The sequence below is a fragment of the Lissotriton vulgaris genome, chromosome 4_1 (genome assembly GCF_964263255.1).
Source record: "Lissotriton vulgaris chromosome 4_1, aLisVul1.2, whole genome shotgun sequence".
Classification (NCBI taxonomy): domain Eukaryota; kingdom Metazoa; phylum Chordata; class Amphibia; order Caudata; family Salamandridae; genus Lissotriton; species Lissotriton vulgaris.
Window position 1 is genome coordinate 1,657,173,060 of NC_141691.1, and position 23,224 is coordinate 1,657,196,283.

At 42.5% G+C, this 23,224-nt stretch overlaps 1 protein-coding gene across 1 annotated transcript in view; it reads right to left on the reverse strand.

Moving 5' to 3' along the window:
• Positions 1-526: 526 nt before the first annotated feature.
• The window catches only part of ZNF704 (zinc finger protein 704), a 580,699-nt gene continuing 558,001 nt past the window's right edge, over positions 527-23,224 (reverse strand). The window contains exon 9 of the mRNA XM_086966998.1: positions 527-1,705. Coding sequence (XP_086823124.1) covers positions 1,594-1,705 — 112 coding nt within the window. The 3' untranslated portion in view covers positions 527-1,593. The remainder of the gene's footprint in view (positions 1,706-23,224) is intronic.

Consider the following 23,224-nt stretch of genomic DNA (forward strand, 5'->3'; position numbering starts at 1 on the left):
AGATGGTGGCTGCAATAGAACACTGTGTTTAGTCCTTCGTTTGTGTTGATGTTCCAGTATCATTTTAAAATGGCATTTACGCAAGAAGTCTGCATCGTGAACAAGGCTTTCCTAGCCAAAATGCATTGACGTGTTGTTTACAGCTATCCACCACTTTCTTTAATGAATGATATTGTTGGATACACCACCTGGAATGCTGTTCTTGGGATCATTGGGGAGCAGGACTGTATATATATATATATATATATATATATATATATATATATATATATATATATATATATATATATACACCTATATGTACTCTTGAATATATGTGTATTTCATGAATTATATATACATGTTAAAAAATATGCTCTTTAAATGTTGGAGCACGAAATGTGACAATCAAGTGCCAAATGGCATTGAGTTCTGCAGTACAAATATGTGCAGCTATGGCTATAAACACAGACTATGCACATTTCTCTACTTTACCTACTTTTAAAATTGTGGAAAACTCAAGGCGAGCATCAAGATAAAAGCCACATTAGAAAGGAAGCCTCAGAATCATTTTTCCACATGGAGTAAGTAGAATCTCTGCAGCTTGAGCCTGTCCACAGAAACTGTTGCTCTGTTGCCACAACTACATTCATGGCGTTAAGGAATTAAATAAGCATATTGTTTTTGTCTCCCTTATGTGCTCAGACAATTATCAGAATTTCCTTATCCAAACTCCGAATTGGTCGGTATCCAGATGACCTCTCAAACAGAAATAAAAGTATCAAAGCGACAGAGTGAGGTTCAGACAGGAGTTTTGGTATCAGATGAATTGATTGTGTGGCTGCTAGGATAAGCCTTATTTCCAAACAGCAGGGAAGGAAGTATAATTGTAGTGCAAATGACATTCTTCGCCTTTATCACCAATAGTCAATCAACCGGTGCTATCCTCGCTTCATCCTGGTCCCAAAGCCTGCTGAGATCTGCTGGTGATCATCCCATTCATCCTTAGACATAACCAACATTATCAGCATCAGTCGCAACTCCACATAGTTTGTCCTGAAATCCAAGAAATCCAATGCTCAAAACCAAGTACAAAAAATAGAAAAATTAAAGCAAGACCACTAATATTAAGAGTATTATTCAGTCTTGATGTTCAGTCTTAAAATGGATGCTTTTGAAAAAATTGTAGCTTATACTTTGCTCTGCTGCAAACCAACCACAAGTCATTTTTGTCAGAAAGCTTATAAAAAGGGCCTTCAATCCAGTGAACGAGCTGCTACTTGACTTAAGTGCTATAAATGTTCATGTTTAATTCCTATGTTCCTAGGATGGTTAAAAAACGTTTGTTTAAAGGAACAAGAATTTATGCAGGTATCTAAAGATGAGCCATTCTAATAGCTGCTCCATAATCAAAAAACATTTGGCTCTCTCCGTCCTCAAAGTCTTTTCTATGTAAGTGCTTTTTCTTCTTGGCTCCAAGTGCTATTTTCAAATTGCAAAGCTATATTAGTCTTTGATAAAAGAGCCATGGAGTGAAACAGTCTGTCATCATAAGTGCAGCTTGAAATGGGTCCTGATGCAATATCTGCCCACTGGCATGGTGGTCCCGGGTTATTAGTCAACAAACCTCTGGCAGGCCTTCTTCCAGCGGCAAGCAGTGCACCACATATCTCTGTTCTCCATACCATAGACTTTCCGGCATTTTTTGCCTTCACCACGAGGTTTTCTGTCAAAAAGAAATAACATCTGGTTAAAAAGAATAATGTGTGTAGGTGTGGTTCCATCAGAGCGAATGCCTGGGGAGCAATTCCAACAAAGAACAAATGTTTGTCACCTGTCTTAATAATGTTTGTACTCTTTTCATTTTGTCTTAGTCCTCAGTACCCCCCTTTCAAGTGTACATCCTTAACCACCCAATAGGCTCAACCTGAAATGTGAAAAAGCTGTAGAATAGCACAAGCAAAACCTCAGCACATATCAACTAAAGATCCTCAGTGGCACTTAGACCTGAGTCACTTCACATTCACTTCACATTCACAGAGATGCAGTATGTTCTGAGACAGACTATAAAGCTGTGGGTTGGAAAAGAGGACTAAGGTGAAAAAGGAAAAAGATACAGGAGCACAATCATAAAGTCAGCAGCTGAAGGACTTGTTCTACTGCTTGATTCACAAAGGAAGGAAGCAATATAATGAAAGAAACAGTAAGAGAGGAGAGATGAACAGCACACACCAAGCAAACACGTTCTCATGTTTCTCAATAATGTGTGAACAACAATATTTAGAAATAGGTGCCAAAATTACTAGTTAGCAGTAGAATATCACAAGAACTATAATGTCATGACCTTTGACCCTACGATTATATCACTGTAATTTACATCAAATGACACGGGGCACAGGAAATGACGTGCCTGCCTTCTGCAGAACTATCAATATTGGAGACAAAAAAACACAATATGAACCAGTAGCATCCAGAGCAGTTGTATATTACTACACACAGATCCACTATCTCAAAGTAGCACTACGTTAAGTCGACAGATGCTGATTCATTAAGGTACATTTGAAATGTAATTTACTACTACTTGTACCCCATTATTGCAACTGTATAACTAGTTCCACAACAGCATTTTAAAATTAAACTGAATCTAGTTAATGAATTAATTTATTAATTTGTCTCCTCACCTTAGAATAGACACTAGTGCCACATTGGATCACAAAAACCTTTCCATAGCACTACTCTCCCGCACCGTTAGATGGCATTGTTCAGCTTTGTTTTAAAAAAAGAGAGAGTTCCCCTTGTACCAGAAAGGACTGGGAAGTACAAACAGTATAGACAAAAAAGTTTTCCTTTCTGTGTAATTCACTATATCTAGACTCAAGACCTTATTATACAGTTTGGAATAGAACCTGAAGCATATATTTCCACACACAGATTTTAAGATGTTACCTCGATTTTATTTTCTAAAAACTGGCATTTGATGCCAAAGTACCATAATTTTTTCATACATTTAATACAATATTCACAGTATATCAAAAATTGTCAGATTTTCACAAGATACATAGTGTACATATTAAAAACAGATTACAATTAAAAAGAAGTCCTTTTGTCGACGCGTTTCGGTGTCTTGTTCTTATTTTGTAAACACCTTCCTCAGGACGGGTCAATTTAAAAAAAACGTCAAATCTGAAAGCAAATACAAACAATTAATGTCAAAAGAGGTTGTGCGGATTTCCCTATACTTCATCTAGACTTATAAGTATCATAATAAGGTCAAAAGAGTCTTACTTAAAAAGCATGTATCTCTGTTTTTTCAAGTTATTCAAGTTATCCTTCGAAATTGACCAGTAATAAACTTTTGGTCCTTCTTCCAGGGGTTCAACGGGACATCCTCCTGTATTTAGAGATGGCAAAAATAGATTCCTAAGTGTGGGTCATCTATTTGTAGGAAGCGCTTATCTCTATTTCACTTATTTACAGCTGAAGTAACTGGCTAAACTACTTACATTTATATCAGTATTTTAATCACATGATATTTTTCAAAATACAGGGGCATCGTCTTGGTACTGTTGCTCCTGAGGGGAATTGGATCCTCCTTCACTATTTTATATCCGGTACGCCTTTATCTTGATTGTACCACCTTTCAATTTTCGGTGTACATAGATAGGAATACACCTACAGTTAAAAAAAGGGGAATTTCATCAGTGTTTTTACATATATCTGTCGATTTTTTGTTAATTAAGAGGCTGGTCATCCTAACTCGATGTTAATACTCCCATTTGAGTTTATACATTGTCATACTTTTCACTTTTAATATGGTTTTAAATCCAGGTGTATTGGCAGGTTCGTACTTCCCTGATAAACCCACATGTTTCGGGGATAGAGTTCGAACGTATAGCTTTTCCTAATTCCTTACAAACAAACTTCTTACTCAAGCATAGAATTAGAGGGTATAGCGTTTCCTAATTACTTACAAACAAGCTTCTTATTGTCCATATCGCTTACGGAAAGAGCTCAACTTTCTCACACATAAGAACCATTGGAGCCAATTTTTAATATTGGGCTTCTAACAACCAAGGTTCCGGTTATACGTCGGACTGCAGGCTCTCCCCCATCTATGCTAAATCTCGTACTCCCTGCGTATTCCTTACCTGGCGTAAAAATGAGTGATCATCCGCGTCGGCCACCTTCAGGGTTCCTTAATGGCGTGGCCACGGGATCTTCACTGTGCCTTTATATACCTCCCGCTTAAAGTTTTAATTAGCTAATTACACTGATAGTTTGTATACTGGTTGTCGTTTTCCTAAACCTCATCTCGCTACCGCATCACGTGATTCGCTTACGTACACGTCACCGGATGTTTATGTATTTTTTAGTTTGCGGGCGCCATTTTTGTAGTTTTAGATTCATTTGCTGACTGTATTGTTATCTTCCAAATATAAAAGCACCCCTAAAACGTGCGGTGATAACATTGTTAATATATTCATTTACATTTTAGTACTATGCTAGTATTTTCGGAATAAATCTAATTTAGTTCCAGATTTTCATTTCACGATACCTTTGTGTTTTATACAATAACCAGCAGAGGTTTCCTGTATATTAGACTCGTATTTTAATCATTTGTGGACCTTTTTGATCATATATCTATAGTACAAAAACGATTTTTTACATATAAGATTATTTTACACATCCACAGTATGCTATTCACCATCACACATTTACTGTATTTCTACATATCAAAAAACCCTATACATAGATCGTGTAGTCAAACATTATTCTCCATAGGGAAGAAGATATTGCATAAATATAATAATTTTCAGGGTTCTATTTGATGTCTAAGTATCAAGCACATCAACATCAGAACTATGTCATAGGTCTTATTTACAGAATATGTATCGAATGTATTAACATTATTAATACTTTTTTCATTGCCACCATTTCTGCATGTACAGTATTCAAATTTATTCATAAACATCAAAATTTCGAAACATTATAATTATAAAGAACATTGTTTTCTTAATAACTAATACAACTGCAAGTTCTCTATCCAGATACATACATAAATGTTTTCTTTATGCACTTCATGATTGTTATCTGATCATCCTTTCCCACTCTTCAAAGAGAGCAATTCTTCATGTCAAAATTTAAAACCTACCACCAAGGTCTGAACAGTAGGGAAGAGTGGGAAAGGATGATCAGATAACAATCATGAAGTGCATAAAGAAATAATTTCTGTATGTATCTCGATAGAGAACTTGCAGTTGTATTAGTTATTAAGAAAACAATGTTCTTTATAATTATAATGTTTCGAAATTTTGATGTTTGTGAATACATTTGAATACTGTACATGCAGAAATGGTGGCAATGAAAAAAGTATTAATAATGTTAATACATTCGATACACCCTCTGTAAATAAGACCTATGACATAGTTCTGATGTTGATGTGCTTGATACTTAGACATCAAATAGACCCCTGAAAATTATTATATTTATGCAATATCGTCTTCCCTATGGAGAATAATGTTTGACTACACGATCTATGTATAGGGTTTTTTGAGATGTAGAAATACAGTAAATCTCGTGATGGTGAATAGCATACTGTGGATGTGTAAAATAATCCTATATGTAAAAAATCATTTTTGTACTATAGATATATGATCAAAAAGGTCCACAAATGATTAAAATACGAGTCTAATATACAGGAAACCTCTGCTGGTTATTGTATAAAACACAAAGGTATCGTGAATTGAAAATCTGGAACTAATTTAGATTTATTCCGAAAATACTAGCATAGTACTAAAATGTAAATGAATATATTAACAACGTTATCACCGCACATTTTAGGGGTGCTTTTATAGTTGGAAGATAACAATACAGTCACCAAATGAATCTAAAACTACAAAAATGGCACCCGCAAACTAAAAAATACATAAACATCCGGTGATGTGTACGTAGGCGAATCACGTGATGCGGTAGCAAGATGAGGTTTAGGAAAACGACAACCAATATACAAACTATCAGTGTAATTAGCTAATTAAAACATTAAACGGGAGGCATATAAAGGCACAGTGAAGATCCCGTGGCCACGCCATTAAGGAACCCTGAAGGTGGCCGACGCGGACGATCACTCATTTTTACGCCGGGTAAGGAATACGCCGGGAGTACGAGATTTAGTATAGATAGGGGAGAGCCTGCAGTCAGACGTATAACCGGAACCTTGGTTGTTAGAAGCCCGATATTAAAAATTGGCTCCAATGGTTCTTATGTGTGAGAAAGTTGAGCTCTTTCCGTAAGCGATATGGACAATAAGAAGCTTGTTTGTAAGTAATTAGGAAACGCTGTACGCTCTAATTCTATCCTTGAGTAAGAAGTTTGTTTGTAAGGAATTAGGAAACGCTATACGTTCGAACTCTATCCCCGAGACATGTGGGTTTATCAGGGAAGTACGAACCTGCCAATACACCTGGATTTAAAACCATATTAAAAGTGAAAAATATGACAATGTATAAACTCAAATGGGAGTATTAACATCGAGTTAGGATGACCAGCCTCTTAATTAACAAAAAATCGACAGATATATGTAAAAACACTGATGAAATTCCCCTTTTTTAACTGTAGGTGTATTCCTATCTATGTACACCGAAAATTGAAAGGTGGTACGATCAAGATAAAGGCGTACCGGATATAAAATAGTCAAGGAGGATCCAATTCCCCTCAGGAGCAACAGTACCCAAGACGATGCCCCTGTATTTTGAAAAATATCATGTGATTAAAATACTGATATAAATGTAAGTCGCTTATCCAGTTACTTCAGCTGTAAATAAGTGAAATAGAGATAAGCGCTTTCTACAAATAGATGACCCACACTTAGGAATCTATTTATGCCATCTTTAAATACAGGAGGATGTCCTGTTGAACCCAATCCCTGCCAAGGTCATGGGTGACCTGGCCCCCTCACTGGCTAGTCCCTTTCTTTCTATTTGGAATGCCTCCCTCTATTATGGCATATTTCCAACTGCTTGGAAGGAAGCTTTGTTGGTCCCCATCCTGAAAAAGCCTGATGCCGATCCTACTAAATTTAGCAATTATCGCCCCATCTCCCTCCTCCCCAAACCCGCAAAAATTCTGGAAAAGGCCGTGCAGCTGCAACTGACAGAATATCTAGAAAACAACTCTCTACTACACGACTCTCAATCCGGCTTTAGAGCGGGCTTCAGTACCGAGACTGCTCTTTTGGAAGTATCTGAGACTATCCGTGAGTGTGTGGATAGGGGCGAGGAGGCCATGTTGGTCCTCCTCGACCTATCCGCCGCTTTTGATACGGTTTCGCATAAAATCCTACTAAACCGTCTAAAGCAGGTTGGAATTGGTGGCTCTGCATTAGCCTGGGTTGAGTCATTCCTTACTGGCAGAACTCAGAAGGTGGCGCTCAAGCCTTTTAAATCAGAGGGTCAACCCCTGCTGTGTGGTGTTCCGCAGGGCTCTGCCCTGAGCCCTCTGTTTTTTAACGTTTATCTCGCACCCTTGGCTGCAGTGGTGGAGTCCTGTGGGGTCAGAGTGGTCTCTTACGCTGATGATACTCAGCTGATATTCTCTTTTAGAGACCACTCTGACTCCACCTTTGCCAACTTCCGCCAATGTTTGGATAACATCTGTGCCTGGATGACCATCAACCACCTTAGGCTTAATACTGATAAGACAGAGGTCTTATTTTTTAACCAGAAAACTCCAATATCCCCCAGCCTGTGGTGGCCCACAGTGCTTAACCCTTCGCCCACCCCTGTTCAATCAGCACGTAACCTTGGTTTTCAGTTTGATGATTCACTTTCTTGTAAAGCGCAAATCAACAAGGTCACTTCAGCTTGCTTTGCGAAACTTCTCATGATTAAAAAGATCTTTCCTTACCTCCCCTTAGACGCCCGCAGAACAATTACTCAGGCCCTCATCACATCTCATTTAGACTACGCCAACAGCTTATACGCCGGTGCCCCTCAATATTTGATCGATCGTCTTCAGATCGTGCAGAATGCGGCAGCTAGACTGATTGGAAATATCCCCTACCGTCAGTCGGTTGCTTTTTATTGCAAAGAGCTACACTGGCTTCCCATTGCAAGCCGCATTCAATTCAAGATTCTCACCCTCGCCTTTCGTGCTATCAACGGCCTTGGGCCAGGATACCTGAAAAAGCGAGTGGTAATATCTCAATCAGTCAGAACATTGAGATCTAACAATTTACGTCTCTTGATTTTACCACGCTTTCGACGATCCAGAATGGGCGGCAGAGGGTTTAGCGTAATGACTGCTAAACTATGGAACTGCCTCCCACTTGACCTCAGGTTCTGCCCGTGTGAATCCCTCTTCCGTAGTAAATTAAAAACGTGGCTGTTCTCCAGATCATGATTCTAGTCCTACAATCGTCCTGTTCCTCTCCTTTATTCCTGAGTTTCTGTTTTAGCGCCGGGACACCCCTCCTGGGGTAGCTCCGCGCTGTATAAGCTACTTAAATAAATAATAAATAAATAAAATAAACCCCTGGAAGAAGGACCAAAAGTTTATTACTGGTCAACTTCGGAGGATAACTTGAATAACTTGAAAAACCAGAGATACATGCTTTTTAAGTAAGACTCTTTTGACCTTATTATGATACTTATAAGTCTAGATGAAGTATAGGGAAATCCGCACAGCCTCTTTTGACATTAATTGTATGTATTTGCTTTCAGATTTGACGTTTTTTTAAATTGACCTGTCCTGAGGAAGGTGTTTACAAAATAAGAACAAGACACCGAAACGCGTCGACAAAAGGACTTCTTTTTAATTGTAATCTATTTTTAATATGTACACTATGTATCTTGTGAAAATCTGACAATTTTTGATATTCTGTGAATATTGTATTAAATGTATGAAAAAATTATGGTACTTTGGCATCAAATGGCAGTTTTTAGAAAATAAAATCGAGGTAACATCTTAAAATCTGTGTGTGGAAGTATATGCTTCAGGTTCTATTCCAAACTGTATAATAAGGTCTTGAGTCTAGATATAGTGAATTACACAGAAAGGAAAACTTTTTTGTCTATACTGATTGTTCAGCTTTGTGCAGACACTACAGTTCCCGGGAAGTGATAGAACATAGCAGCATATAAGCACCACCCAGGGGCTGATAGCAATTTCTTATCCATTAGCCTTTCCACGCCTTCAGACGCAGAAACTGAACAACCATTGGTGACATTGTGCTGAGTACTAACTGTAACCTTTTTAGATGCTCAGCAACATCAGGCCCATTTGTCTAATGCCCAGTGATGGTTAGTACAGGTAAGAGCGGTGGAGCAGTGAGGCGGGTGTGGAGGGGGAGACGACAGACAACTATGAGGGAAAATAAAATGTATTTAAAAAAAGCCACTTACCTTGCACTAGCCGCATCACTGAGTCAGCGATGTGGCAAGCGCAAGGTAAAGTGCTTTTCTTTTTTGAACATTTTATTTTCCCTCATCGTCATCCCTTGACTCCCCCTCCCCCCCCACCCCATCACCCCACCGCTCTTACCTGCACCGGCTGTTACTGCTGATGCCGGCCCCCACAAAGATCCTGGAGAAGTTGGTAAATAACCAACTCTCATACTTTGTTGAGACAAACAGTCTGCTGCATGACACTCAATCGGCTTCCGTGCTGGATACAGCATCATCCCACCTTTCTGAATAGGTTAAGCCTACTTGGCCTTCAGAGTACAGTCCTGTCTTGGATTAGTTATTTTCTGGAACAGATCCCGCAGCGCCCTATTACTCCTTGCCCAAACCCCTGGTCTGCAGGGTGCCGCAGGCCGGCACACTTAGCCCGCTGCTCTTTATCCTCTACCTAGCCCCCCTGCCACTCTTGTTGAATCCTGGGGAGTGAAAGTTGTCTCTTATGCAGAAAGACACTCAACTGCTGTTCTCGTTCTGAGAGCATTCAGAGGCAGCCTTCTTTAAATTCTTTCAATTCAAAAACCACCTGAAAGGCATTGTAAAATGAATGATTCAAACTTTTTAAAACTAAACACAGAAATAACTGAGGTTGCTTTCTTTAACCAGAAAACCCCTCCCTCAGCAAGCCTCTGGTGGCTGGCTAAACTGAATCTATCATCATCGGCCAGAAACTTATTATCTCTGCTTTGCCTCCCAGATCAAGCAAGTTTCTTCTATCTGCTTCTTGAATCTTAGATCAGTTAGGAAACTGAAACACCTCCTTTCAGCTGAGATGTGAAAAACTGCAATACACGCTCTTTTGACATCTCATCTGGATTACGCGAACAGCCTTTATATGGGTCTACCTGTCTATCTGATCCACAAGCTTCAGATCATACAGAATGCAACCGCAAAGCTGATCGAAAGGGTCCCTTTCTGCCATCACATCTCATCGCATCTGAGGCAGTTTCACTGGCTTCCAGTGAGAGAAAAAAATTAAATTTACAGCTCTGACACTGACATTCAAAACCTTCACCGGCAAGGACCCTCTATACTTGAGAAATAGACTCAGCCAACAGGAGAGATCACTGAGATCGAACCACCTCCAACTTATGCGCATTCCCAGGTCAGAGTGGTTGATCATTCTCATTATTGACTGTGAAACTTTGGAATACCCTTCCCATTAAACTCCACATGGCTCACTCCGAATACTGCGTAAGGAAAGAATTAAAAAACCTGGCTTTTTGATCAAACTTTGATTTGAATGTTTCACCCTGTTCTCAGTCTTTGATTTGAGTACTGAGATGCTTCTTCTTTGAAGCAACTGAGTGCTATACAAACTACATTGATTGATCAGATGCTAGAAAGAGACCAATACACAGAATGAGGCGGTGGGAGGGTGGTGAGGAATTTGCGGTTGTATGGAGTATCACCAGAAAGAGCATTACAAAAGGTGAATAACTTATTCCTGTAATGGATACTTTTAGCAGCTGATTCTTTATTTTAGAATAGATACCAAAGCAGTACCTCCCCAAATGGAGGTACTGCTTAAACACAGGAGGACTCAGTTCAGAAATTATTGCAGGACTGGACAGGAGAACCGTCATTCCTGCTAGACCTGGCTGTCAAGGTAGAGCTCTGTGTACCCATATGTACTGATGCCAACATAGCAGCCTGACAAATGTCAAGGACAGGCACTCTGCATGCCAATGCTGTGGTAGCAGCCATAGCCCTGCAGGAAAGGGCTCTCGGACCTTCCAGCAGTTGCTTTTTGGCTAGTGTGTAGCAGATCCTAATGCAGAGGACTATCCACCTCAACAAGGTCGTCTTCAGGACCAACTTCTTATTCTTCACTCCACAAAAAGCTGATTGTCCAACCAATGGTTTTTGGTATGACCAATGTAGCAATTTAAACTGGTGGAGCCTCTTCTTCACTTTCGAGGGGTGAAAAGAAGCAACCTGGAAGGGTGTCACGACTTTCGGTAAGAAGGTCGCCTGAGTATTCACTTGTCCTGGGGAAAAAGATGGTGTGGGGTGGTTGCACTGACAAGGCCTAAAGTTTACTCATTTGATGATTAAAGCAATCACAATGAGGAAGATGGTCTTTAAGGTTAGAAAGTGCAGCAAACTGCTGTGCATCAGTTCGAAGGGCATGCACGTGAGAAATTCCAAGGCCAAGTTAAGTTCCCATTGTGAAATCACAAACAGTTTGGGAGGGAACCTGTGTGATAAACTTCTAGTTAATCTGATCATAAGCTCTAACTTAAGTAAGGACTGTTGGTCTGGCAAATTTAGAAAGGCCGTAGGTCAAGATAAGTAACTTTTAATAATGCCCACTGCAAGGCTTGTTAGGTTAAAGACAAAACCTGCAAACGGATATCAGCTTTGATTGTAAGGGGTTAGTCTTGTGAATGCCACACCAGACCAAAAATGTGTGCCACCGCAGGCATAAAAGGAGTTCATGGAAGGGCCCCTGGTGGCAAGGATGTCATTCATCACTTCTGGTGTCAAATCAAATTCAGTCAAAGTCTGCTGTTCAGTTTCCATGCATGTGGGTGTAGATTGCATTGATTCAGCGGAGGACCCCGTACTATTGCTGAGAAAGGAGATACTCACACAGTGGCATCCTGATCGGAGACCAGAAGCTCATGTGCGGAAGATCTGGTGACCACACTCTCCTGACCCAATCTGTAGCTTCTGCGATGACTTGGGCCCAGTAATTTCTGAGCTTTTCAGAACTCGGAGCAGAAGAGGCAGAGGTGGCAAGGCGTGTCCAAATCCTGTGTTACATTCCAGCCATAATGCATCCTCTAGCACGGGGATCTTGCCAAAACTCCAACACATAAAACATTCAACACTGTGGTGAAAAGATCTAGGCAAGTCTGTCCCCACTGATGGAAGATGTCCTATGCCTCCTCGGGATGGTGGCACCTCTTGTGATCTTCGCCACAACATCTGTTCAATTCTTCCTCTCAGTTATGCAGGGACCTTGCTGTTGGTTTTTGATCAGGAAAATGCTCTGGCACTCCAACTGCCAGGAGAGATGCAGAGCCTTCCAACACAAGACACAGGACCCCATGCCGTCCTGCTTGTTGCAGTACCACATGAGAAACTGTACCAAACTCCTCTTGATAGATGGCAGGAAGGCCTCCAGAACCAGATAAATAGCCCTTAACTCCAGTAGATTTATGTGGAGCCAGCCCTCCACTAGAGTCTTCTGATTGCTGCAAAGCAGGGCTGAGTCAGCTCTGGGTGGGGAAGGGATAGGGGCTTGGTGCTGGAACTATTGTGGTTGAACAGCCACCATTGCAAAACTCAAGCCATCTCTTCTGAGATATGGATAGCATCATTCAGATTGCTTTGATGCGTGGCCCTCTGGAACTTCCAATTCCAGCACGCATGTACCATTTGGCATAAAGAATGTGGAAGAAGTATGAGACTAAGAGGCCAAGAAGCCTAAGAGCCGCTCTCCATGACTCAGTACCGTGCCTAAAAAACACTAGGATCATAGCTTGAATGCTCTGGGCTCTTTGTGGCAGAGGGAAAGCCCTGAACTCCAAAGTGTTATGGATTAACACTATTAATCAAAGTCTCTGCGAAGCAATTAGGTGGGACGTTGGCCCGTTGATATTGAACCCCAATGATGTCAAGAGCTCTGCGGAAGTGTTGGAGACGGTCCAGTGAAGACTGTGGGGAGCCCCCATTCAACAACATATTACAGTAATACTGGTAGTCTTGACCTCCGAATGGAGGAGCGTTAATACCCGAGGGGTGTAGGTGAGGCCAAACGGAAGCACAGCACACTGAAAATGCTCCTGGTCTACCTTGAACCACAGATAGCATCTATGGTACTGCAGAATGTGTATATAAAAATACATGTCAGGCAGTTCCAAGGACACCATCCAGTTGCCCAGGCCCAAAGCATACAGGATCTGGGCCAGCGTGAGCATTTTGAATTTGTTCTTCAGCAGGAAGCCATTCAGAGACCCAAGGACCAGAATAGGCTTGAGGTCCCCATTCTTCTTTAGAACATGGAAACAGAGTAACAACCCCCTCCTCTTTCTGTGTCTAGCATGTTTTCTGTGGCACCCTTGGAGAGCAACAACTGCACCTCCTGCAGCAGAATGAACAGGTGCTCATCCAAAATTTACTCTGGTGTGGGAGGAATTGAGGGTGGGGTGGAGAGGAAAGGTATGCTTTTTGAACCATCTGTAAGTCAAATCTGTTGAACCTGATGCGTTGTCAACCGGGGATGAAATGTTGCATCCTGCCCCCACTGGTTGGACATGTTCTACCAAGGGCAGGCTAAACTGGTTTAGGGGTATTTGTAGCAGGATAAGAGAAATTGGAGGACTGATGCCCCTGCTCCCCACAAGCTGTCTGTAGACCTGTTTCCATGTTGTCTTAACGGACTGGGGTATCTGATGCATTACTGATTGAGACTTTGTCTATCTATTGGCCAGTCCCTCTGGAATTGCCTCTAACTGTTTGGAATTGATGGAGAAATTGGTTAGCAGAGGTCAAAAGCCTCAAGGAGTGTGTTGTAGCATTCCAGTGCTGAGTTTGCCTTCTCCCAGAAATGGTGGCACCCATCAAAAGGCATATCTTTGTGTGAGTCTTGTACACTACTGGAGAATCCTGTGGATCACATCCAAGCATGTTAACGAAGGACAACACTGGTACTGACTGCCCTCCCCTGACAATCGGTAGTCTCCAGTCCTGTTTGGATAATGTATTTGGCCACATCCATCATGAATTATTTGGTCAACAGAGGCCCTAAGAACTTCTGGATCTGCAGGCAAGATCACACTGGTCATGTCCCTAAAGGCGTGTATGTAACAGCCCAGCTGATAAGCACAATTTACAGATCACAGTGTTAGAATGACGGAAGGAAGCATGCTCTTGTAAAAAAAACATAAATTCTCCTGTATTCCCTATCCGGAAGAGTGGTCGGAAATGAGTTTGGATTCACCTCACTGGTCGAGGCCTGTAAATTAAGATTATCTAGGGTGGAGTGCTAGGTTAGAAAATCTGGGTCACTAAGCACCGTCCTGTAACATCTGGCAACCTGCCACCTTACTATTCACAGGTGAGCAAGAGCAAGGCTTTGGCCAAATAGCCATCACATTATCAGTGAGGACATCTAAGGATTAAGTTCTTAGAAGTTGCTGGCCTATGCTACAAAATCTCTACTAGAACATTTCTTTTGGTCTTAATGGAGGGTAATTCTAGTATCTCAGATGTCGCTTGGACAACCTCTACAAATAAGACACTCTCTTCCATTGGTAGCCAAAGTGGCGAGTCAACACTTCCTCATGTGGGGTATCAAGCCCACTGTCATTTTGTAAATTATTTTATAATGCATAATCAGTGGAATGGGTGGGAAGCAAGCTATCCCCATCACCCTCACCATCAACATACATGGGTGACCCGCTACTCTGGTATAGGTTTGGGCCTTCCTGTTCAAAGTCGCCTATGAGATTATAGGGGTGCATTATGGGACAACTTGAAGTCAAATCCAGAGCCCATGCATCAAAGACATACTATATGCAGGCCTGTGAAGGACATATGTGTCCTTCAGATGTGGCATGGCTTGAAACTTGTAACTTGAGTGTAGATATAATTTCTAGCACACTGTTGAAACAGTTAACAGTCGTTGGAAAACCAATTAAAGACAACAGAAGCGGAACTCTGGATCCACATCCGAAGGCACTGAAACAAAGGAATGGATGTGAGCATGCAGGGTTGTCACTTATATGTGGCTCTGCTCAGGGCAGTGTGGTGTGAGCACAATGCAACCTAGTGGTGCATGGAAGCACTGCTATGGAAAAGTTTTCCAGATCCAGTCTGGCGACTGGGGAGTTTCCTACAGTGGGGAATCTGCAATTGAAAGTATCCATCTAAAGTACTAATGATCATAATTGCTGATTGCAAAAATGCTTCATACAATTTACTAAAAGCCTTTTAGGAGTCAGTACATTTTTATTGACTCCTAAAATGACTTAGCTACTCCGTATTGAATCGCTACTTGGAAGAGTCATGTTGTAGGCTTCCTTCCAAACTTCAATTGTGATGAGCTGTATCAATGTTCTATGACCAAAATCCAGTTGCATAACATTGAAAAATGACTGTCCCCGATTTGGGGTGGTGAGGCATTTGCGAAACAGAAGGCGTAGTCTTGGGGCACCTTCCCCTTTGTAAATGAGAACACATGTTTTTGAGGGAATAGGAATTGGCCAATTTTGTTTGAGAGTTCTGCCAACTCAAAAGCGAACTTTAAAAAAGTAAAGCTTTGTTAAAAAACAATTACAAACAGGTTGGTGTGATGATCCTTGCAGGCCATCTCCCTATTATGGCTACCAATCAGAATAAGCCACAATTTACGACCTACCTCATTAATATTTATGATGAAGGTCAGAGTGTGACCCACTCTGTAGAATTCTATAAACAGACCTGTTAGTTTGTAGACCTGTGTGTTAAGTTATTTCTGGTTGCAAAAATACTCGTCGCAAGTTGAAACCATTTCTTTGTGACTAGTTATTTGTACAATTGGCCACTGCTGCTCTTAGCTTATTTCTAGACCTACTAGTTTTTATCTTTTTTATTGTATGAGATGTATATGACGTTGTTGTGCCTCTGATGTGTAGGTAGAAAGCTTTCCAAACACGGTTAATATCTGAAACAGTGTCAGCATCTTATTTAAAAAAAAACTTGTGACGTGTAGCTTCAGATTTGACTTAAATGTTTTACTTTGGTCTTAAATGTTTTATCTTCATCTGAATTTCCAATTCTGTTTTGATGTTGTTTCTGGTCTTAAGAAGCAAATATATGTATTTCGGGGCGTTTTCTGAAACAGAAGCTGATCCAGTACTTCAGTGGAGAGTTAGACACATTATTATACACAAGGAAATAATCAATCTTCAATAAGGACTTTGGTAGAGTTGAGAAGTGAGAATGTACGGTTATATTTTGGTTGGGAATATATATATAGATTGGCTATCAACATTTTTTTTCTTCAAATTCTTATAAAGATAGAAACCATCGACTTCGTGATCTTTTTCCTGAGTTTTTTTCCTTGTGCTTACTGACGTTTATGTTATAAAATATCTGTAGAACACATTACTATCCTTCAGGTCATTGTTGATATTAGATTTAAAAAAAACTGTTATTTTCTAAACCATAATTAGACAAGCAGCATTGCATTAAATTCCAGATGGTGGGTGCCTGTAGTAAAAAATAATCCAACTGCAAACAAGATGTTTTTATGAAATCTTGGTATGGGGAGCAAAACTTGCATAGCTAACTTAAGGGAAATGCTAGGCGTATAGATAACCAAACGGTGAGTAATAAATCATGAGAGATTTCTTTGAAAAACTGGTGTATGTTAGACAGAAGTTTAAAGCAAATTGTGGACTTGATTCAGCACCCTGTGGAGGGATCTCAGAATTCGGGGATGGAGACTGAATCGAGGCGCCATAGGTACCATGCAAGTAACTTGATTTTGTATAGACTGTAATCAATGAATCAAGACAGATTTTACACCTAAATAAGCACCATAACAATAGGCCAGGCAAGACCCAAAGGGTTGCATAACCGTAGTGATTTGACTGTCTAAGGAAACATATAGAAGAAGTGGGTACATTTTCCTCATGATAAAAGTAAAGGAGGTAATCATGAAAGCAACAGGGACTATATTGACGATTTCTCGAATCACCTCATCCATCTGACATGCCCATAACAACCTTGTAGGTGTCTTCAACCTCCCAGGCAATGAAAGAGACACGTTCTTGATCAATATGGGAGTGCATGTCAACCAACAAACACACTCCAAAAGCTATAACTTCAACCTTGTCTTCTCAATAACATCAACAATCCGACACGAAGCACTCATATCCCTGTATAGGATAGACAACCTCACCAAATGTGAATGTGCTTGTACTTGTAATGCACACTGCCGCCCCATTTCAGGGCCTCCTGGCGCTGTACTCATACCGCTGTGGAACCCTTCCTGGCTTTGGTGAAGCCAGGTATCCAAGCGCTGCTGGAGCCGTTGTGGAGATTAAGCAAGCTATTGCCCAGAATTGCAGAGTGGGACCCATGATTAGAATAGGCACCGAGGCAAGAATTATCAGGTCGGAGGAAATTGAGCCCAGGTCCCGCCGAGGCAGGTATTGAACCCTGGTCCCGGGCCAGACCTCTGCATCAGGGCCTGCCGCTCTAATCATTGAGCCACACTCTCCACTTCTCCAACCTTATCTACTTGCTCAGCCTTCAACCAACAACCCAATGCAAACCCAAAAGAGAATAACAAATCTTCAGATCCCTAAAAGACTTCCCTAACAACCCAAAGACTGAACTCATCTCTAGGCCTTTCACCTCCTCGTCCAGTGTCATCATCCTATTTTTGCAGGTAATACAAGGGAGTCAAGATGCCTGTTTTGTCCAGGAACGTTTTATGATGTACATGGCAGAAGAAAGCCTTCAGGGCCAAATCAACTGCCAATAACTCCAGATAGTTGATGTGGAAGTTCTGTTGAAGGGTTGTCCAGAGACCCTGAACAGTTATGTCTTCTAGCTGCTCCCCCAACCCGTGAGAGAGGCATCCGTGGTTGTGGTCAACTAGGGGACTGGGTAGAGGAAAGGCTTGCCCAGCAACAGATTATTTATTTTCCACCACCGTAGAGAGCAATCGGTGCTGGCACAGATCAACAATGGATCCTCCCATTCGACCTTCGCTTGTGACCATTATGCGGCCAGGCACTGCTGGAGCAGACACATGGGTAAACGGGTGTAGAGAATGATGGCGATGTAGGAGGCCATCATGTCGAGGAGGAGCATTACAGTTCTCACTGTTTGCTGACAATTTGCCTGAAAAACGGACGGCAGGAGCTGGAAGGCCTGGGCCCTTGCAGGGCTGGGTTAAGCTTCCCCAGTGACTGAGTTAGGAAATGCTCCTAGGAAGGGCTGTATTTATAGGGATTGGAATTAGGACTTGCCCAGGTTGATGGTGAAACCCAGATTGTGGCAGAGAGCTAAGGTGATCTGAGTGTGAGCCAAACTTTGCTCTTTGCGTGCACCCTTCATTAGCCAATCATTGAGATACAAGAAGACAAGTTTATGGACGTAATACATGCTGCCATAGGGAAATGTCGGAAAGCGACCAAACAGTGTTCGGTCACATCCTAATGAGGCAGGCCGAACCGCTGACCAGACGTCGGTTGGTCGGTCCCGTTTGCAAGACGGTCTCCGTCCAACATCGTAATCGCCCCCAATGTGCACAAGGCCACTCACAGAAGACAGCAGGGCAGCCCATGAACTGCATGCTATCACAATATCCTAAAGAGGATGCCAGAGGGCAGAGCAGTAAGGCCATCCGTGGGGAGCAATTGGCCCCTGAGACCACTGCAAACCCTAGCGCTGAACTGAAAACCCTATCCACCTGAAGAAAAAGCCCGGGTCGGAGTTGCTGAGGCCACGAACAAGAAGCTGCAGAGCTGCTGCAACCCACGAGAGTTCACCTCTGCATAACCCAAAATAAATAAATAAATAAGCAGAATAAAGAACAAACTACATCGTTTTATAGGGAAAGCTCACAGCCGGACTGCATGTATTGAGGGACAAGCACAGTATCTGCACTACACACCTGCAGAAGAGCCAGCACACCGGTAACAGCACAGAAGGCCAGAAGATGAGCCTAATGCATGGGGGACAGAGAAGCTGCAAGGTGTGCAGAGAACACTGTGCACCTCCAGGTGGCTGCATAATATCCAGGCAGGTACAGGAGAGGTGAACGCTCTACACAAAGTGCACAAGGCTCCACACAGAAGACAGCAGGGGGACCCATGAACCGCCCGCTATCACAGAATCCTAAAGAGCATGCCAGTGGGCCTACAACAGATTTAAAATCCTGCCCAGATCACAACCAGGAGGATTAAGACTGCCAAACATCTCAGGGCCCACTAACAGACAGTATTATATCGTTCAGCAATGCAGATTATTATTATTATTATTATTAGGGTTTTGTAAAGCGCTTAGTAACCCGGAAGCATCCCAGCGCTAAGACCAGGACAAAACAAGAGGGGGGGAAGCAGGGACAAGAGAGGGGAGGGGAGATTAGAATCAGGGGAAGAGGTGCGTTTTCAGTAGTTTCCTAAACCGGAGGTGGTCTTGTTCCATCCTTAGTTTGCGGGGGAGGGAGTTCCAGAGGATGGCTGTGTTCACGGAGAAGCGCCGTCTGCCTGTGTGCGCTTTTTTCACTCTGTGAACTGTGATGAGGTGTTCGTGGTCAGAGCGGAGGGATCTTGCAGCCTTGTAAGGCCTGATAAAGTTTTTAAGAAGGGGGGGACCTTTATCCTGTAAGATTTTATGGGCCAAACAGAGAGCCTTGAATTTCACTCTTTCTCTTACAGGAAGCCAGTGAAGGAGCTTCAGAGCTGGTTTGGCCGAGGATCTAGCCGGGGTGTTGGTAAGAAGCCGGGCTGCGGCGTCCTGAATCCTTTGTAATTTGTTGAGGGTAGCTTCGGGTGCTCCAAGATAGATGGCATTGCTGTAATCCATACAACAACAAAGGAGTGACCAAAAGAAGAAACAAGGAAATTATTCTAAAGTGAAGTGAAATGTGGAAAATCACAATTGTTTATTATATTACCCTCACTCACCCAACTATTGGGTGACATGCTTCATCATAGGGTATTTTCACCGGGCAGGTAAAAGACCTAACCGGTGTCGCAGCACACCGGTTAGGTCTTTTACCTGCCCGGTGAAAATACCCTATGATGAAGCATGTCACCCAATAGTTGGGTGAGTGAGGGTAATATAATAAACAATTGTGATTTTCCACATTTCACTTCACTTTAGAATAATTTCCTTGTTTCTTCTTTTGGTCACTCCTTTGTTGTTGTATGCATTTCAATTGGGGTATAGGAGTGTCCTTTGAGCCCTAACTCTCTTGTTGTTGTTACATTGCTGTAATCCAGCCTAGATAGAATGAGGCCCTGGATGAGCAATTTACGGGAGATGGGAGGAAGCAGAGGCAAGATTTTCCTAACTGATCTGAGGAGCCCGAAACAGATCCCAGCGGTTTTCTTGGCCTGGGTTTTGAAGGACAGGTCATTCTTGAGCCAGATTCCCAGACTCTTGATCTCGGTTTTGGGTGAAGGGGGTTCACCCAGACAGGAGGGTTAGATATTGGGGGGAAGAGAAAGCCCATTTTGCCCAAGGAGCAAGATTTCCGTCTTGGACCCGTTGAGTTTCAACGCTGAGTTGTTCATCCACCCCTGGATTTCAGAGAGGCAGCTGTGGAGGTTCGCTGGTTCTTGGTTGGGGTGGGATAGGGACACCACTAGCTGGGGGTCATCCGCGTAGCTGATGATTTTCACACCAAACGGGGTGACCACCTCCTCCAATGGGGACATGTAGACATTAAATAATGTCGGGCTTAGTGAAGAGTCCTGCGGCACTCCGCATTGGAGGGGGACTGTCGGGGAGCGGATGTCGTTCTCCCAGACCTGGAAGGAGAGGTGGTTAAGGAATGACGCGAGCCACGCAAGGGCAGTGCCCTCCACGCCGCTGTGTCTGAGTCGCTGGATAAGAACCTGGTGGTTAACAGTGTCGAAGGCCGCACTGAGGTCCAGGAGGATCACTGCCACTGATCCTCCTGTGTCCAGAATGCATCTGGCCTCCTCCACTGCTGCCAGGAGGGCGGTGTCCGTGCCCTGGCCCGGGCGGAATCCAGTCTGCGAGCTTTTGCGCAGGTTGTTAGACTCCAGATACTGGGAGAGCTTTTTATTTACTAATTTTTCAGCGATTTTACTGATAGTGGGGAGGAGTGAGATTGGCCTGTAATTGGCCATATCTAGGGGGTCCAGAAGAGGTTTTTTAAGGAGGGCCTTTACAACGGGGGGGGACCTTACCCTGAAGTAAAGATGAGGTCAGTGAGAGGGGGGTGATTGTGGGAGCCACTTTTTTGAGAATTCGGATGGGCACCGGGTCACTGGGGGAGCCACTTTTGTTCGAGGCAAGCGTGGTCGAGACCTCTTCGTTGGTTACAGGGCCGAGGGTGTTAAGGTGGATGGTGGCTGGGTCAGGTTTGAAGCAGCCCGCGTCGTTAGGGCTGTGGCCGGCAGGGGGTAGAGTGGCGAGTATTTTCTGGATTTTCTCGTCAAAGTATTTTGCTAATTTTTGGCATTTGTCCTCAGGGGTGTTGGGATTTGGGAGATTCCCTGGAGTTGGCTCTGGTACTTTGAGTAGTTCTTTTAGGATGATGAAGGTTTCCCTGGCAGAACATGAGGATTTTTTTATTCTTTCGTCAGAGAATAGGCTTTTGGTGTTACGAAGCGCGAGTTTATACTTCTTTAGCAGATGAAGCTGCGACATCAAAAGCTGCCTCACTGCTGAAAACAAGTAAACAAGCCTTTCGTACTTCCTACCTCTCCGTCCGTACTTCGTTGTCACCTTCCAAGCCGGTGGGGAGGTACCGGAGTAGTGTGAAGGCTTTGGTTAAAAGCCCGTTGTCGATTGGCCCACACCCGGTCACGTGATCGGGTAGACCAATCCGGTACCTCCCCACCGGCTTGGAAGGTGGCAACGAAGTACCGACGGAGAGGTAGGAAGTACGAAAGGCTTGTTTACTTGTTTTGCGGTTTTCACTTAAATGTTTGACGAGTTCCTAACTCGTCACTGCGCCTGAGACACAATTGTCGGCAGTACGCGAGGGGGACTACTATCACTAAATGCTCAGCGCTTTCGACAAACGCCAGCATGTTGCTCCTTCGCCATAACTCTATAATTGTACAATAATAGATCTCAGCGCTTTGGCGAGAAAGACCTTTTGAACACCAATACCCTTACTTCATTTTGAATCACCCATGCATCGGTAAACTTACTCTTAGCAGCACGTGGCTAATGAGTCCACCTAACTTGCCGTTGTTGACCATCTCCATAGAATTAAAAAAGATTTGATTCTTAACAACTGGAAAGTATATATTCCCTCTACATTCTCATGGTAGTATCAGTGTGCATTTGTTTTAACTGCTTAAGGAGGCGACAACATTTCCATGTTCTTTGCTTCCTTCCAATAGAGCGGTGCTTCCCTCGAGTCCTGAGCCGTTGCCAGGCGGGGTGGAGCCCTCTACTTCGACTATAATGGTAAGACGAAGTATATAATGTCCCATGCAAGCATTACATTTCAGTATCTTCATGTCGATAAACAAAGAGACCAATGTGTTTACTATAATAAGATATATTATAGTTAAATGTGGACCAAGCACACGTTAACTCTATCATAGCTAATGTGGTCATTTTACTGTTGTTTGTCTCTGTGTTTTTTCTCTAGTAGTGACATACATTAACTGCGAACTAAGACGACACCTAGGGATCCAGGTGATCTTTTTTCATGTTGCAGATTGCTTTATATGTAGTCACACTTTTTCTAGAATACACTTCACACTTTATCTTTGCAGTAGCTGTATTATAATCTAGGTCCTGATGAATGCAATGGACTCTGTAGTCCCCAGATTTGCAGAAACATGTTGACCCCTATTTCATCCTGGTCAATATTTGTTTAATTTACCATTGCTGCTTTTTTAACATTGGTGGAGCGAGCATATCACAGAATAAATACTTTTCCTGCTGCCTCACCCAATTTTATTTACACTGAGCACTTTCTTTCACTTGCACTGCAAATCAGTCACTCTCATCTTTCCAGCCAATGAATGGCCTGTGACACTCTAACCATACTGGGCACCACTAGGTTTACAAGAGGTATTTACATCTTACCTTCCATCTGAAACCAGTGTTGTGCCTCTTATATG